At 47.8% G+C, this 15423-nt stretch overlaps 1 protein-coding gene across 2 annotated transcripts in view; it reads left to right on the top strand.

The window, feature by feature from the left end:
• Positions 1-14945, top strand: part of GLI3 (GLI family zinc finger 3) — a 286648-nt gene extending 271703 nt beyond the window's left edge. For both annotated transcript variants that reach the window (XM_030871185.2, XM_060304841.1), the window contains 3 exons: positions 3434-3724; positions 8140-8467; positions 9368-14945. In XM_030871185.2, the coding sequence (XP_030727045.2) occupies positions 3434-3724; positions 8140-8467; positions 9368-11700 (2952 nt within the window). In that variant the 3' untranslated portion in view covers positions 11701-14945. The remainder of the gene's footprint in view (positions 1-3433; positions 3725-8139; positions 8468-9367) is intronic.
• Positions 14946-15423: the final 478 nt, after the last annotated feature.

Here is a 15423-nt window from a genome sequence, read left to right as displayed (position 1 = left end):
GATTTGATTAACTTAGAATTTAATTAATATGTTTACATTTCATGTATTTAAGTACAATTGTGACTGGAAACTTAGAGGGCATTCATTCCTGTAGATTCTCTCCTGTTACTGTGGATCAGTTTGGGCCCTGGGTATGTTAGGACTTTACATATAAACATAGTGACAGAGCTTTGTATCTTTTTATGGACTTCAAATGTGTGCCCATGTCTCTTTGCTTTAATTAAGTGCATTATATTTAAACATGAATTCTTCTGTGCAGTAAAAAGTGCAATGTTGTAGAGAGTTTAATATCCATCATGAGATGAAAACATACCTTGGTCCACAATATCTTTCACCAAGGTTGAGCAACTTACCTAAAATAAATTATTAACATTGGCCATAAACACATAAATATAATTTTATTCACAAACACGTAAATCATTTTTTCTCTGTTCCACATAGAGAAAGCCCTCGTTCTTGCGTATGAATGATGGACGGTTTCAGATACACCAAAATTAAGTGTATCCAGGAAATCCAGACTTGCATCATCAAGCAATTGTAGACAAATCTAGATGTCTTCTTTCATTTCTTTGCTCTCTTATTTGTATCTTAGTTCTTTCACCGAACAAATATTGATAGCTAGTTATCCGCCGAGCACTTTGCTATTCTAGATGAGGCAAGCAGGGTGGAATAGAACAGGAAGGGAGCAATACCCATTCGGGTAATCTAGGTCTCCTCCCTCTCGCCCCCATGGCTGCCCTGCCCATTTAGGGTCACTGAACCATCGCAGTGGCCTCTGACCGGGCTCCCTACTCCAAAACAGGGAGCTCCCGTTCCTCCCCAAACCAGACGAAGCCAGTTTCCTGGAGCTCTGATTCGGTTGTATCTTCCTCTCCAGAAAGTTCCAGTGGCTCCGTTTTTCTCATAGGAAATGTTTAGACTCCTTAGGCTTGTATTTGCTCTCACTGGACCCAAGCCTTCCCTTTCACCATTCCCTTGACCTCTCACAATGGTGACCATGAATGGCACCTTCCAGACAGCCATGCCTGCATGCCTGAAGTGGTCCTGCTGCTGGACCTTTGCTCTGGCTACTTTTTTTTTTTTTTTTTTGCATCCTCTTGCCCTCATTTTTATCCTTCAGCATCTTGTTTGTCTTTCAGGACCCAACTACGACGCCTCTTCCTAATCAAATCTCTGTTTATTGAGCACTTATTATGTGCCCCACATCACATCGTGGTAAGCACCACGTGCACATGGTCTGATTTAGCCCTTACCCTGACCCCATGATCCGGGCGTTATACCCAGATACAGAAACGAAATTGATGCCTCCCACGATCATCCCAAGGGTGATCTGTCCACATCTGTCCACATCCTTCTCTAGCATCCACACTTTGTACTGTAGATAATTCATGCTGTCTTATTTTTCCTACCGTATTTTATACCCCTTGAGATTTGATCCTGTCTTATAAAACTTTGTGCTCAGAGTCTTGCCTATAGTAGGGGCCATTAAATGTTTACCAAAAATTTTATTTGGATACACTCTACACAGTCAAGTAGAATAAGTATCCCCACTTTCACAAAATACCTTTCAGTTCAGGGAGTCAAGAAGGCAATGACAGTACCAAAAGTTAAGTATCCAGGACAGGAAATACGGGTAACTCAGAATCCTGACAACATTTATCTTTACCTACCATGAGATTGCATTTCAGTCATTCATCACAACAGAATCTGGGGGCCAAGAAACGTAACTGAGTTAATGTGTTTTCTTGTGAAGTTAAGTTTCCTGACCCTGTGTTCTTGGAGTTTTTTTGTAGGTGGCTGTTATATATGTCCACATGCAAGGGCACATGGGCACACATGTACTTGTATGTTCTGTTGGTCCTGGAAATGCAGGAGCTTATGAACATTAGCAGATTCATTCCACCTCTAGCTGTGTTCCCATTTCCAAGCTAACCCGTGATACGTACCTGCAGATATTTATGGGAAGAGTAGCTCTTCAAACATGTAACACTGGCCTGGCTTTGTGTTCCCTCTCCCTACCCCATGCATTCCTGTCTGTCTGTCACAGCAGCAGAGTGAGCAAAGCACAGGGCCGAGGTCAGATGCTATACGGTAATAGCACTAATCATCAGAGCCATTCTTCTGTCCCTAATGCATAGAATTTGATGTGCTCATTTCATTATATATATATGCTGCAAATCACACAGGCTCCTGAGTAGAAGTAATTTGTGGTTAATGGGAATCAATTCTACCCAAAAGAATCGCAAATTTGGAGGTGAGGTCTCTCAAGATAATTTCTGGAATCTTTATTTCACTCCTTTAGGACATTTCATCATTTTAGGTAGCTCTCAGTCTGTTCTTGGGCTTTTAGGGAAAAAGCATCATTCTATAAGACAGGGAATCTTTTTAATATAACTGTAATGGATGCATTATATTAAGCATGACTTTTATGACTATTGTTTACCTAATAGCACATATTCTGGTATACACAGAGGTAAATATAGACTCATGTAAGTATCCTTGAATATATTAGATTTCAAGGGAAGTAAACGAAATCACAGTTCTGACGTTGGTCATGAATACAATGCCATGAGTTCTGTGATGCGAGTAAATACTCAGCTATAAGGTCCATATAATTTTTTATGACTGTATCTGTAGGCTTGATCACTGGCCCACGTAGAAGAGAAAAGTAGCATGAACTAATTTCTAGATCTTAGTACTCGCGAGCAGAGCCTCATGCAGGAATCCTCGTCTCCAGGACGACATCCATCCGCCCTCATCGGTTTACGAGTAAGCATTCGTGAGCACTCGGACAGGGCTTACGACTTCGAAGATCAGAAAGGTCCTGGATATTCTGAGCCCTGAACAACCCCCGCAGTTGTAATACAACCCAAAGGAAAGTATTTTAGTGATATCTAACCCGGGAGAGGCTGCAGGCAATTTTTTTTTTTTTACTGTGTCAATGTGTAAAGAGCTCATTTTTCAAAGGAGGTAGAGTGATATTAGGTCTGAGAACCAGGACATTTGTAAGAAAGGTCTTCACACCAGCTCTCCCCAAAGCGTTCTTCTCATTAAAGGATGGGTGTCTTTTAGCCTTCTTCTGTTATCATCAGCAGTATCATCACCACCATCCTCATCATCAAATTATCCCTTGAGCACCACGTGACACCACGATACTTCTTCCTACTCACAGGATAAATGCTTCCAAGAACATAAGCGCAATTTACGCGTTCTCCGCGCACCCTGAGCACTCTCTAAAATAATAACATATTCAAGCTGGATTCTTAAAGGTTTATTAAACCTTTGCACCACTTAGAGGGTTTTGAACACCTCACAGCCTTGTGATCGTGCTTGAAAGAATTAAAAATATAACAAGTAGCCACAAAAGACCGTCGGGCGGGGGAATAACCGCTTTGATAACAACCTCTTCTTTCATCCTTGGGGCATTTGGCAGAAACCGTACGTGTGCAAAATCCCCGGCTGCACCAAGCGCTACACAGACCCCAGCTCCCTCCGGAAACACGTGAAGACCGTGCACGGCCCAGAGGCTCACGTCACCAAGAAGCAGCGTGGGGACGTGCATCCCAGGCCCCCGGCGCCACGAGATTCCGGCGGCCACTCACAGTCTAGGTCACCCAGCCGGCAGACTCAGGGAGCCCTCGGGGAGCAAAAGGACCTCAGCAACACTACCTCAAAGCGGGAAGAATGCCTCCAAGTGAAAACGGTCAAGGCGGAGAAGCCCATGGTATGTCATTCGCTTTCCTTCCGGTTTTCCCCAACGTTCTCCCAGGTGTTTAAAGGGGCCAGGTAGGGCGCTGAGGGCAGGGGTGAGGGACGGACTTCACTGCCCCGTTCTCACTGCATCCCACTGTTTGATTTCCGGAGGTCAGAGCTCCCTGAGCCGGATGGCCTACCCCAGGTTGATCTGCACGGCAGAGCTCAGCTCAGAAAAGAGTTCCAGGGTTTCCTAACTGGTTTTTGAAATCCATCTGGAAGCATCCCACCTTGCGGCAGGTCGACAGACACCACAGTGCACCTTTTCAGCAGGTCTCTAATGCAGAGAATCCTCCGTTCAGTCCTTCTGTAAACATATTTCCTGACTTTTTTGCCCTGGTGACCCCAAGATAAATAAGCCACGGCCCCTATTCTTTATGGGTCTGTAGTCCAGTGGGATAGGGAGACCAAGAAACAAACGCAACTCAGTGTGATGGGGCTTTAAGACAAGTCCGGGTCACAGGGTTCGGAGCCAGTGCACTCGAGGGCACGACGGGAAGGCAGGGGGCAGGTGGCCGCCAGGTTCAGTGCTCAGAGAGGCGAAGGACCGCATGCTGGAGAGCAAGACCGGGAGCGGCCAGGCCCCGGCCTTGGGGCCCCGGGGGAATGTGCTAGAGGAAAAAGTGGGGGAGGATATAAAGGGATTTTTTTAGGTTTTCTAAGTTGTTAGAAAAGACAACCCCAGTGCCAATCTAGAGACTGGTTGATAGACTTCGAGACCGTATCTGCAGTGGTTCCTGAACTGAGGAGGTGGAAAGCAAGGGAGGGATTTGAAAGATGTCATCAGCAAAAATCATATGGTTGGATGACAATAGGAGACATGGATTAAGCTACTGTTGCAGCTCCTTTCAAACTTCACTTGGTGATTTTGCCTTATGCCTGGGCCAGAATGAACTATCTAAAATTTTTCCAAAGACAACGAGAAAAATGAAGAGAGTAGCGATCAGAGGAGATATAGTACATTTGTATTTGGCATATGTATAATGCGGTCAGCTCTGCGCTTTGGGTTCTAGTCTGTCAATCTCGGGATGTGGAAGAAACGTACTAGGTAGAAGTCACAGGTTTAGACTTCCAGATGCATGGAAATGACCAGACAGGCAGATTTCTACTCAGTTCAAAGAAGCATTTGCTTAAAATTAGAAAAGTCCAAGAATTGTATGGACATCCTATGAATTCCTAAGTTATGTCACCATGTAGCGGTATGTCTGGGCGGGAATTAATGCACATAAAATTTCAGAATCGATAGAGTGGAATTTAATGACTTACTGAGTTTGTCTTTAAACTCTTACGAGTCTTAGAAAGTGACACTAAGTCTAGCCCAAAATCATGCAAATAATCTATCCAGATGTATCATTATTTCCCAGTGGGTAGCCCTACTTTGCTTTTTAAAAAAACACCTTAGTAAGAAGTTTATATACGTGTTATGACTGATCACTATACTTTTGAATTAATCAATTTGTAAACTGTGTTTTATGTACTTTTTTTGGGGGGGAGCATTTATCAATTTCCTAAAATAAAGTCCACCTATATAATAATTGTGCAAAAGATTCAACCGTTTATCCTCAAGTGTTTAATGAAACAAGGAAAGTGAATTTGTGGTCTCCTAGATTATGTCATTGAAAGACAATGATTTAATGTTTTTAGGACATCCTAGGAACCCAGAATCTCTTGTACTTTTAATGTACATCCATAGCAAAAAAAGTTTTAAAAAAAAGAAAGAAAAGAAAACTTATCTCTTCTCCAAACACCCATTCTTTAAAAAGAAAATTGGTAGAAATAAAAATTTACAGTGGGGCTTCCCTGGTGGCGCAGTGGTTGGGAGTCCACCTGCCGATGCAGGGGACACGGGTTCGGGCCCCGGTCCGGGAAGATCCCACATGGCGCGGAGCGGCTGGGCCCGTGAGCCATGGCCACTGAGCCTGTGCGTCCGGAGCCTGTGCTCCGCAACGGGAGAGGCCACAACAGTGAGAGGCCCGCGTACCACAAAAAAAAAAAAAAAAAAAAAATTACAGTGATTTTGCTCAGTGACATCTGAGGTTCTCCAAGATGTGAAATATTTTATAAAATAATTAAATCATAGAAACAAAGGGCTGGAAAGAGTTCACAGAGACTGAGACTAGACCCCTTATATTACCGGTGTGGAAACTGAGGCTCAAATTTCCACGGGAGACCATTTTATGAATATGTACACACACATGTAAATATAAGTAGATATCTTCATAGGCATTTACTAAGGTACAGATATACATTTCTAATATTCTTTCTTCAAAAACTTGTCTTTGATTTGCTCATCATGCTATAAATTAAATTCTTTCTCCTTTTTTTCTTATTATTCCAACTTCTCTTCTGTGTAATGCTCCTAAATGTCTTCTTCTCACTTCCTAAGGACAGTGGGTAATAAGGTGAGGGAATTTTGGCTTCTCTGCTCTCTTTGTTTTGTTTTCATTTAACTTTTATTTGTTTCACTTCTCTTTCGTCTTTGTCCTTTGTGATATTTTTAGTAGTGGACGTTACTCAGATATGTTTCCAACATAGAAGTGATGTGTTTTGAACATTTCAGCATGTGGAAATGTGGAGTTAGATGTTGAAATCCATCATTCTATTTGTCTAGGTTTTCATAATAAATCACACTGGGGCCGACCAAGCAGATGTTCTCAAAGACTATTTAATTGTCATATTGACTAGTGTAAATTTATGCTTGGACCAGACGTGCACCATCTTCTTAGAGCAAGATCTGAATACACTTGTGGGCAATTTAATCTATATTGAAACATCTGCACTCCTTTACGCATTTTCTAATTGTAGGTGCGTGTGAGCCTTCTTCCAGGCCCTGTGGAAGTGTGAGCCTGCATGTGCGTGTGTACATACACACAGATTCACATACACACACACACATGCTGATTTGACAATCCAAGCATAAAAGACATCCAAAGCCCTGGATGATCTAAGTTCTCTGCAAAGGAGCAGGTGGTCTGGCCGTTCAGGACACTGCAGAAGCAAAAACGTAAAACAGGCTTCATGCATTCACGATCACGTTTGTGTATCTTATTTTTCTCTGCTTGGTTGCCCAGAACACGCTTAGTGTACCATGTGGTGCTCGCTTAGAAAGTGTTCATTTGCTTGGGTGTATGTACTGTGTTCTCAGAAAAACTGTTCCACGGAAAATGACGGTGTCCAGACCCCTTGCTGACAGCGCTGTGGTTCCACCAGAGACCACAGCCGTCTATACTGGAGTGTGTGTAGTTATCTGTCCCTGCTCTTGGGCTGCTGTCAGGCTTTAGTTTTTAGGTAACACCGGAGAGGGTGCTACAGAAGAATGGAAGGGAGGCCGGTCTGGGAGTCTAGGTCATCACAATATTCGCTTTGTGACTTTGGGCAGTCACTGAACTTCTCTGAACATCACTTTTCTTATCTCTGCCTAAAGGATTAGAGTGTTTATCCACCAGGGCACCACTGGAATTTTAGATGGGCCAGTTCCAGGTTGTGTGGACTGCTCAATGCAGGCCATTCTATAGAGGGCTCCCAAATGTGGAGACAGTGAGCTTTCCAGTCCCCACGGCCAGGGGCCCGTGGAGGGCGTTCTCTCCCTGAGAACCAGTAGACCAGATTAAGTTCCCATCGAGTTGCAGAACTGGCTTACCCAGTCCACTTGGTTGGGGTTAGGGAAACCGGGCCCAATTCTCCTAGTGCAATGCGGATCCTCTCTGGCTATAGCAGAAGCCAAGTGATTGAAATTTTCCCTCTCACAACTGCTTTTACCTACACCCTGCTTGGAGTTCTACAAAGCAAGAAAATGTAGAAGGAAAGTAGAGAGGTTACAACAGCCTGGAATAGTATAGAGGGGCTGGTTGGAGGGGAGTTAACGTGTGCTCTTGGAACATATATTCCGAGGACTAAAGCGATTATAATAACTGCTAACGCTCTCCGAGCCAATTAATTACTGTCATCCAGGTCTTTTTGAACTTCGTGTGTTTTCAGGGCTTTACGCCTCTTTCCCACAACAATCCCTAGGATAAATAAGTTGTCCCCATTTTCTGGATAAGCAAACTGACGTTTAGAGTGGCTAAGTAATTTGCCCAAAGGATAAAGTCATGGAGGTGGGGTGGGAACCAACAAGGAAGTGTGATGCAGAGCCGGCATTTGGGGCAGGGTTCCGTGGCTGATACATCATATCCGGCACCCCCGCTGTCCATCCCCTCCGCTGCACGTCCGCCTGCGGCGCGGTCACCGAGGTTGAGGGAGGCCGCTTCCACTCACTGGAATGTAGTTCTCCTCATCCCACCCACTGAGAATCCCGCAGGACTTGGTCTGCGTGATCGCTCGTCCTCCGCTCCCTGGCCTTTATCATTCGGCTGACCTTTCTTTCCTTTCCTCTTGACCGCACAGACATCTCAGCCAAGCCCTGGTGGTCAGTCTTCATGCAGCAGCCAGCAGTCCCCCATCAGCAACTATTCCAACAGTGGGCTCGAGCTTCCTGTAACCGATGGAGGTGGTATGGGCGACCTCAGTGCCATTGACGAAACCCCAATCATGGACTCGACCATTTCCACTGCAACCACAGCCCTCGCTTTGCAAGCCCGGAGGAACCCGGCAGGGACCAAATGGATGGAGCACGTCAAGCTAGAGAGACTCAAACAAGTGAATGGAATGCTTCCGCGACTGCATCCCATTCTACCCCCCAAAGCCCCTGCGGTCTCTCCTCTCATAGGAAACGGTGAGCTCTGGCCAGTCCTCGTGTCTGCGCAGGGTTTTCTGTTCTTTCAGGGGCAGCCGGAGCACTAAGCAGACCCGGGTCCTTGGTTTTTGCATTTGCTTGTTTCCCCACCAGCCCTAAAATGATGCTGGAACCATAAATATTAGTGTTGCCTTTCTGGAGAGTCCATGTTTTAAAAGCAGGCAGTAAGAGGTTAATCCTGAAATGAAAAGTAAGACTGTGCATGACTCGTATTCTGATGGTGAAATCATACCTCTTAGACCAGGGGAAGGAAATCCCAGCCACAGAGGCATCCCGGGTTAGCACCTGTCTCTGGCTTCCATAGTCTGCAGCCAGGAGGTCAGCAGCCACTTTGACTGATGGCCCAGTTCAGAGAAAGGCAAGCCATCTTTGTCACCGTCGGCCCCCAGTCCGTTTGTGTTTCTGAGATCACACTCAAAATCTGCAGCATAGCCCGAGGGTGAACCTCCCCCACCCTACCTGCTCAGGTGCGCTACACCCGCATAGGATGTCATGGGGAAGCCCTGAGCTTACATATATGCCTTCTGCCCTGGTACTTCCTGTAACTTGAGCACTGTATATACTTCCAGGGACCCTTCACTTGGCCCTTACACTGCACCAGTGAAGGAGCTTAACTCATCCAGGGAGCTGTTCCTGTTTTCTTTAAACCAGGCGTGGGCCATGTACAGCTCCCACCTGCTCTTGTAAATAAAGTTTTATTGGCACCCAGCCTCACCCACCCCTTTACTACTGTCCCCAGGCCCTTTGGTGCTGCAGGGCAGCGATGGGTAACCTTGTCCGAGGCCGCCCGGCCCCAGAAACCGAAAAGAGTCACTGTTCGCCGACACCTGTGTTAAGTCATCCTGAAATGAACCCCTGTCTCTCCGGCTTTCTGTGCAGGCACGCAGCCCAGTACCAGCTGCAGTCTGGGCGGGCCCCCGCCCCTTCTCCCGAACAGAAGCGACCTTTCTGGGGTGGACATCACCATGCTGAACCTGCTCAACCGGAGAGACAGCAGCGCCAGCACCATCAGCTCCGCCTACCTGAGCAGCCGCCGCTCCTCCGGCATCTCGCCCTGCTTCTCCAGCCGCCGGTCCAGCGAGGCGTCCCAGGCCGAGGGGCGGCCCCAGAACGTGAGCGTGGCCGACTCCTACGACCCCATCTCCACCGACGCCTCGCGCAGGTCCAGCGAGGCCAGCCAGGGCGACGGCCTGCCCAGCCTGCTCAGCCTCACGCCCGCCCAGCAGTACCGCCTGAAGGCCAAGTACGCCGCTGCCACGGGCGGTCCGCCGCCCACCCCGCTGCCCAACATGGAGAGGATGAGCCTTAAGACCCGGATGGCCCTGCTGGGCGATGGCAGGGAGCCCGCGGGGACCCTGCCTCCCGTACATCCTCCCCGGAGATGCAGCGACGGCGGCGCGCACGGGTACGGCCGGCGCCCGCTGCTGCCCCAGGATGCGCTGGGCAATGGCGTGAGAAGAGCCAGCGACCCGGTGCGGACGGCGTCCGAGAGCCTCTCCCTGCCCCGGGTGCAGCGGTTCAACAGCCTTAACAGCTTCAACCCTCCGGTGTTGCCTCCATCCCTGGAGAAGCGTAATCTAGTGCTTCAGAACTACACGCGGCCAGACGGGGGCCAGTCCCGACACTTCCACGCGTCTCCCTGTCCCCCGAGCATTTCTGAGAACGTCACCCTGGAGTCCCTGGCCATGGACGCCGATGTGGGCCTGAACGATGAGGATCTCCTGCCCGACGACGTGGTGCAGTATTTAAATTCCCAGAACCCAGTCGGGTATGGGCAGCACTTCCCGGGCACCGTCTCTGATGACAGCAAAGTCCCCCACGGGCCCGGCTTGGGGAGCGGACCCGGCGACTTTGACCCCCTTGGGCTGCCCGGCAGCCACGCCAGCCAGCAGTATCGCGGGCTGGAGCCGCCCTGCACTGATGCCGGTAAATCCGACCTGCCCATTCAGTGGAACGAAGTCAGCTCAGGCAGCGCCGACCTGTCCTCCTCCAAGCTGAAATGCGGCCAGCGGTCCACAGCGCAGCACGCCCGCGCCTTCGGGTTGTACAGCCACGTGGGCGTCCACCCACAAAATCCCTTGAGAAGCGGGGCTGGCCCGACTGGGGGGTATCCGACCCCCGGGGAGCACGGCGGCTCCTTCGGGGGCCCGGAGCACTTGGTGAGCCACGGCGGCGGCGGCGGCGGAGCTGCGGGCACCAATGGGAACGCCTTCCACGAACAGCCCTGTAAGGCCCAGCAGTATGGGAACTGCCTGGCCCGGCAGCCCGGCTTGCTCGACGGGGCCTGCGGTGCCGGGATGCAGGCAGCAAAGCTGAAAAGCATCCCCGTGCAAGGGAGCGGGAGCCAGCCGGATTTTGGCCTGTCGGCACCGAACGAGTCAGCTGGCAGCACGGTGAACGGCATGCCCAGCCCAGACCCGGTGGGACAGGGGTACCTGGCGCATCAGCTCCTCAGTGACGGCATGCACCCCCAGGGGGCAGGCCGCCCCGGGCAGCACATGCTGGGGCACGGTAGCGCTACCTCACATATCCACATCTATCAAGGGCCAGAAAGCGGCCTGCCAGGGCCTCCCAGCACCGGCATCCAGCCGTCGAGCCTGGCAGCCGTCAGGGGCTACCAGCCGTGTGCCAGCTACGGGGGCAGCCGGCGCCAGGCTGGGCCGAGGGGCGGCCTCGCTCTGCAGCCAGGACAGCTCAGTGACCCAAGTCAGACCTGCAGGGTGAATGGCATCAAGATGGAGATGCCAGGGCAGCCCCATCAGCTCTATTCGAATGTGCAGAGTTACTCTGGTCAGTTCTATGACCAAACCATTGGCTTCGGTCAGCAAGACATGAAAACTGGGTCCTTCTCCGTGTCAGAAGCCAACTGCCTGCTCCAGGGGGCGAGTGCCGAAAACTCTGAATTACTCTCCCCAGGTGCTAACCAGGTGACGAGCACAGTGGACAGCCTCGACAGCCACGACCTGGAAGGGGTGCAGATTGATTTCGATGCTATCATAGATGACGCGGACCACGCCAGCCTGATGTCAGGAGCCCTGAGCCCCAGTATCATTCAGAACCTTTCTCATAGCTCGTCCCGCCTCACCACGCCACGCGCCGCCCTCCCGTTGCCAGCTCTGTCTCTGAGCACCACCAACATGGCAATCGGGGACATGAGTTCTCTGCTGACTTCCCTCGCGGAAGAAAGCAAATTCCTTGCAGTTATGCAGTAGGCATTAGGGGGGAAAAAAAAAAAAGACTGCCAAGAGACCTGAAACTTTAGGAGTTTAAAAGATTAAATTGACCCTTTTTTTTTTTTTTTTTTGGCTGTTTCGTTTTTGTTTTTTTTAGTTCTGTATATGTTTTAGCAATCTCATCTCACCTAACTGGGATGTGTTTCAAGTATATTCCTTTTATGGAAAAGGACTCTGAAAAACCCTAAAGTATTCTAGGGAGAAACTGTCTTCCATTTCAGTTTTGAATCAGTATTGTTACACTCGAAACACCCTCTTTTTTTAAAAACTGTAAGCCTGCCCCCCTCCTTTTTTTTTTAGTAAACCGGTGTAAGTGTGTGATGTGCATGTTCTTTCTTTCTTTTTGGAGAGAGGGCAGATGAAAGGATTTGACATGTTTCTCTGTTACTCCAAGGAAATAGGAACTGGTGTGCTTGTGACCAAGGGGTTACACTTCCAGCTTTTTTCCATTTTCCTTTACGTGTGTTCAACGTTTGTTTTCGTGTTTTGTTTCTTTTGTTTTTTAATTCCCACACTGGGCACGAGAATCAGAACATGGAGAGGGAGTTCGGGAATCTCTTGTGAGTGTACTGTATCAGAGGTCACAGGTTTTTGAGATGCTCCTTGCCCACAGTTCAGTTCAGAGCATGCTTTAGACAGATACACACAGGTCGAAATTTGGAACTCCTGCACATGACATGGTGTGCCCACCACTGGGGTTTAAAATTCTTCCTGTCCATACGTGAGCTTGGGGTGGGTACGTCTGTACGACCTTGCCTCCTGTCTCTCTTTCTGTCCATGAATGTTCAGTGCTCTTCCAGGGAGACGGGGAAGGGCGCTGGGTGACACTCAGACATATGCTGTTACTTTCATCTGTTCTGGTAAGAAGGTAGGTGGACTGGAGATTCAAGCTACCGTGGAGAATTTGTTTGGGGAATATTTGTGGGTTTGCGTATTTGTTGATAGTTCCATCTCTTGCCCCATTTTCATAGGTAACTGAGAATTGATGATATCTAGTTCTGAGTATATAGGTACTTGACCCCACAACTGGCTATGTCCTTAACATATGTTAATTCCACTATCGCGAAGGAGTATTTCTATTCTAAGTGCCCTATTTTAGGGGATTTATAAAACTTGGTTGTAAAAGAAAAAAGCTCACAGACAAAGATATTTGGAATAAATCGCTTCAAATATTTTTAGTATTTAAAAGCACTGGGGAAGAAGTTTTGTAGCTGTGTGGATACCTTTCTTTTGCACCCTATCTATGAAGTGATGCATCCATTTAAGAAGTTAAGTGTTGTATGCAGTTTGTCCTTCATGTGGACTTAATCTGGACTTTTTTGGATTAAAACATTTAAAGATTTAAAAAGTGCAGCTACTCCCCAGGTGCAGTTGCTACACATAAAAGACATACTAGGTGTGCACAGAGTATGTGGATTATCCAGCATTTTACTTTTAAAAATACGTAAGCTATGAAAATAAAACATCGACACCTCAGGCTACCTGCTGTATTCTGTCCCCTTGACCCTGGAGTTGGATTTTTCCAAAGTGATTCATGAGTCCATTATGTGGCTTTTTCCCTTTATTCCTGCCATTTAAATGAGTATTAGACAAAATCAAATAAAAGTATTAAATAGAAAGAATACTAGGAGCAGTCCATTTTTCTCATGTTTACGTTCTCTCATTTGGACCAAGAATCTCAGTGTGGAAGTAAAATTGCCCTTTGGGACTTTGGCTAAGACAGTCGGTTTGCTTTCAAGTAAATGAAAGCAGAGAGATGCTGAGGTTCTCCGGCCATCCCCACCCCCTTCCCCGTGCAACACCTACATTTAAATCAAAGGAAACATCCACTTCAGAACAGAGTCTAAAATCAAAAGACAAGTAGTGATCTGAGCGAGGAGAGTTGAGTCTCTACCACTTTTCAATGGAAAGATCAAGGCATTTTCTGTGTTCTTCAAACAGGTCATGATCTGGTTACAAAATCAGTAATCCATTCCATGAATCTTGTTTTTGCCACGAACTCAAAATCTCCAGGTCCTGGTCTGAGCTCGCACGCCCCTGTGGCTTAATCCAATCCCTGTCTTCCTTCTCCTCCATCTGAATCCTTTCCCCACTAGCATTCCTAGATGTGTCCTGCATTTATCAATTGCTATAATTTCCCATGTCACCTTTGCCACTACGTGGAAGGATGGATGGAGCCTGGGATGAGCACGGTTGTCACCTCGTGCCTCTGTTTTTCCTTTGGTTTCTGGTGATTCTCTGGGTTACCCCCTATCTTTTTCTCTTCATACTTTGTTTTCTTTGCTCCCGCCTTCAGATTTGCGGGAGACACTCATGCTTCAGCTCAGTATTTGGCTTCTCTCAGTATGGAAATCTCAGAAAGATGGAGGAAAGGAGAGGTGGAAGAGGCAAGTGTATGTTTTCAATCTGTTCTGATAGTGTAAGGAAGATCTGGGGCCACTTACAAGTGTCCCGTCTGGACATGGATCTCTGCAGACTTGGCGTCTCCTGTGATGGAACCCATCCCCAGCCTCCAGTCTTCTCTCCACTTCCCTGTCCCTTGCATTTAGGGAGATAAGACCAACTCTCTAGGGTCCTGGCTACTTCCTAATGCAGGCTCATACACGGTACCGCCGTCTGGCATCCACGTTAAGCATGTCGAATCCATTTTGTTTTCTAAAGAACTAATTAGACTGTCCCTGCTCCTCACTCACCGGCTCACCCTCTTGAGCTGCAGAGTTTCGATTCTTGCGATGTATGTGCCTTATTTTATGTTAATGTCGTCGAAGCGAGGGACCACTTGGTGTTGCCCAGTCAGGGCTCGAGGCTGCGTGCTCCCCAGACGAGAGCACACGATTGTAGCAGAGTCTGAGCTGTCTTGTAACCTGGCTTCCCATGTTGTTTTGAACTGATAGGAGGATGTCCTCTTCTGACAAGTTACTGTTGTGTATCCTGCAAACGTGTAAGATAAAATACGAGTTCATTGTTTTCACCTTTTTTAGATTTTTTAAAAAATAAAATGTGTAATCCTTTTTTTAAAAGAAACACGTGTAAATACATTTAAGTATTGTAGGCATAGTGTTTGGACGTGGCCGGCCCCGGGCCTTCCTCGGATTAGCCTGCAGCCCGTGCAATGCCCACCCGCGCCCACCTCTAGCCCGGGGCTGCCGCCCCGCCACAGATGGACTCTACTTTTGCTTTCAGAACCACTTAGTCTTTTTATAACAAAGAGAAAGAACAATGTTTCTTACAATGTCAATAAAAAACTCTTTGTACTGAAATTTCTTGTAGGTGGTTTATTTAATTCACAGTTGAATGGGAAAAGGGCTTTCTTTGGAAAAATCCAGAACCTGTTTAGACCCAGGCCCCCTGACCCCCGACACACACACACACACACACACACACACACACACACACACACACACACACACACACACACACACACACACACACACACACACACACACGCAGAGGGAACTTTTGCTCTGAGACCCAGATTCCTCATCCCAAAGATGGAGAATGGGGCAGTACACCCTGCTAGGGTGTGAGGACAGGGGACCTGGGAGGCACACCAGTTGTAACCTGGACTGATTTTCTTAATTTTCTCTCTGCCAAACTCTAGGAGGAAAGACATGAATAGGTTTAATGTCTAACAACTTGTCCCTCTTTTATATATTATCCTCTCATTTCAGAGATACCCTACCACATGTCAAGAGAAAATCT

This window comes from Globicephala melas, chromosome 9 (genome assembly GCF_963455315.2).
Source record: "Globicephala melas chromosome 9, mGloMel1.2, whole genome shotgun sequence".
Lineage (NCBI taxonomy): Eukaryota > Metazoa > Chordata > Mammalia > Artiodactyla > Delphinidae > Globicephala > Globicephala melas.
The sequence above is the reverse complement of the archived record's forward strand: the minus strand, read 5'-3'. Positions and strand labels throughout refer to the sequence as shown.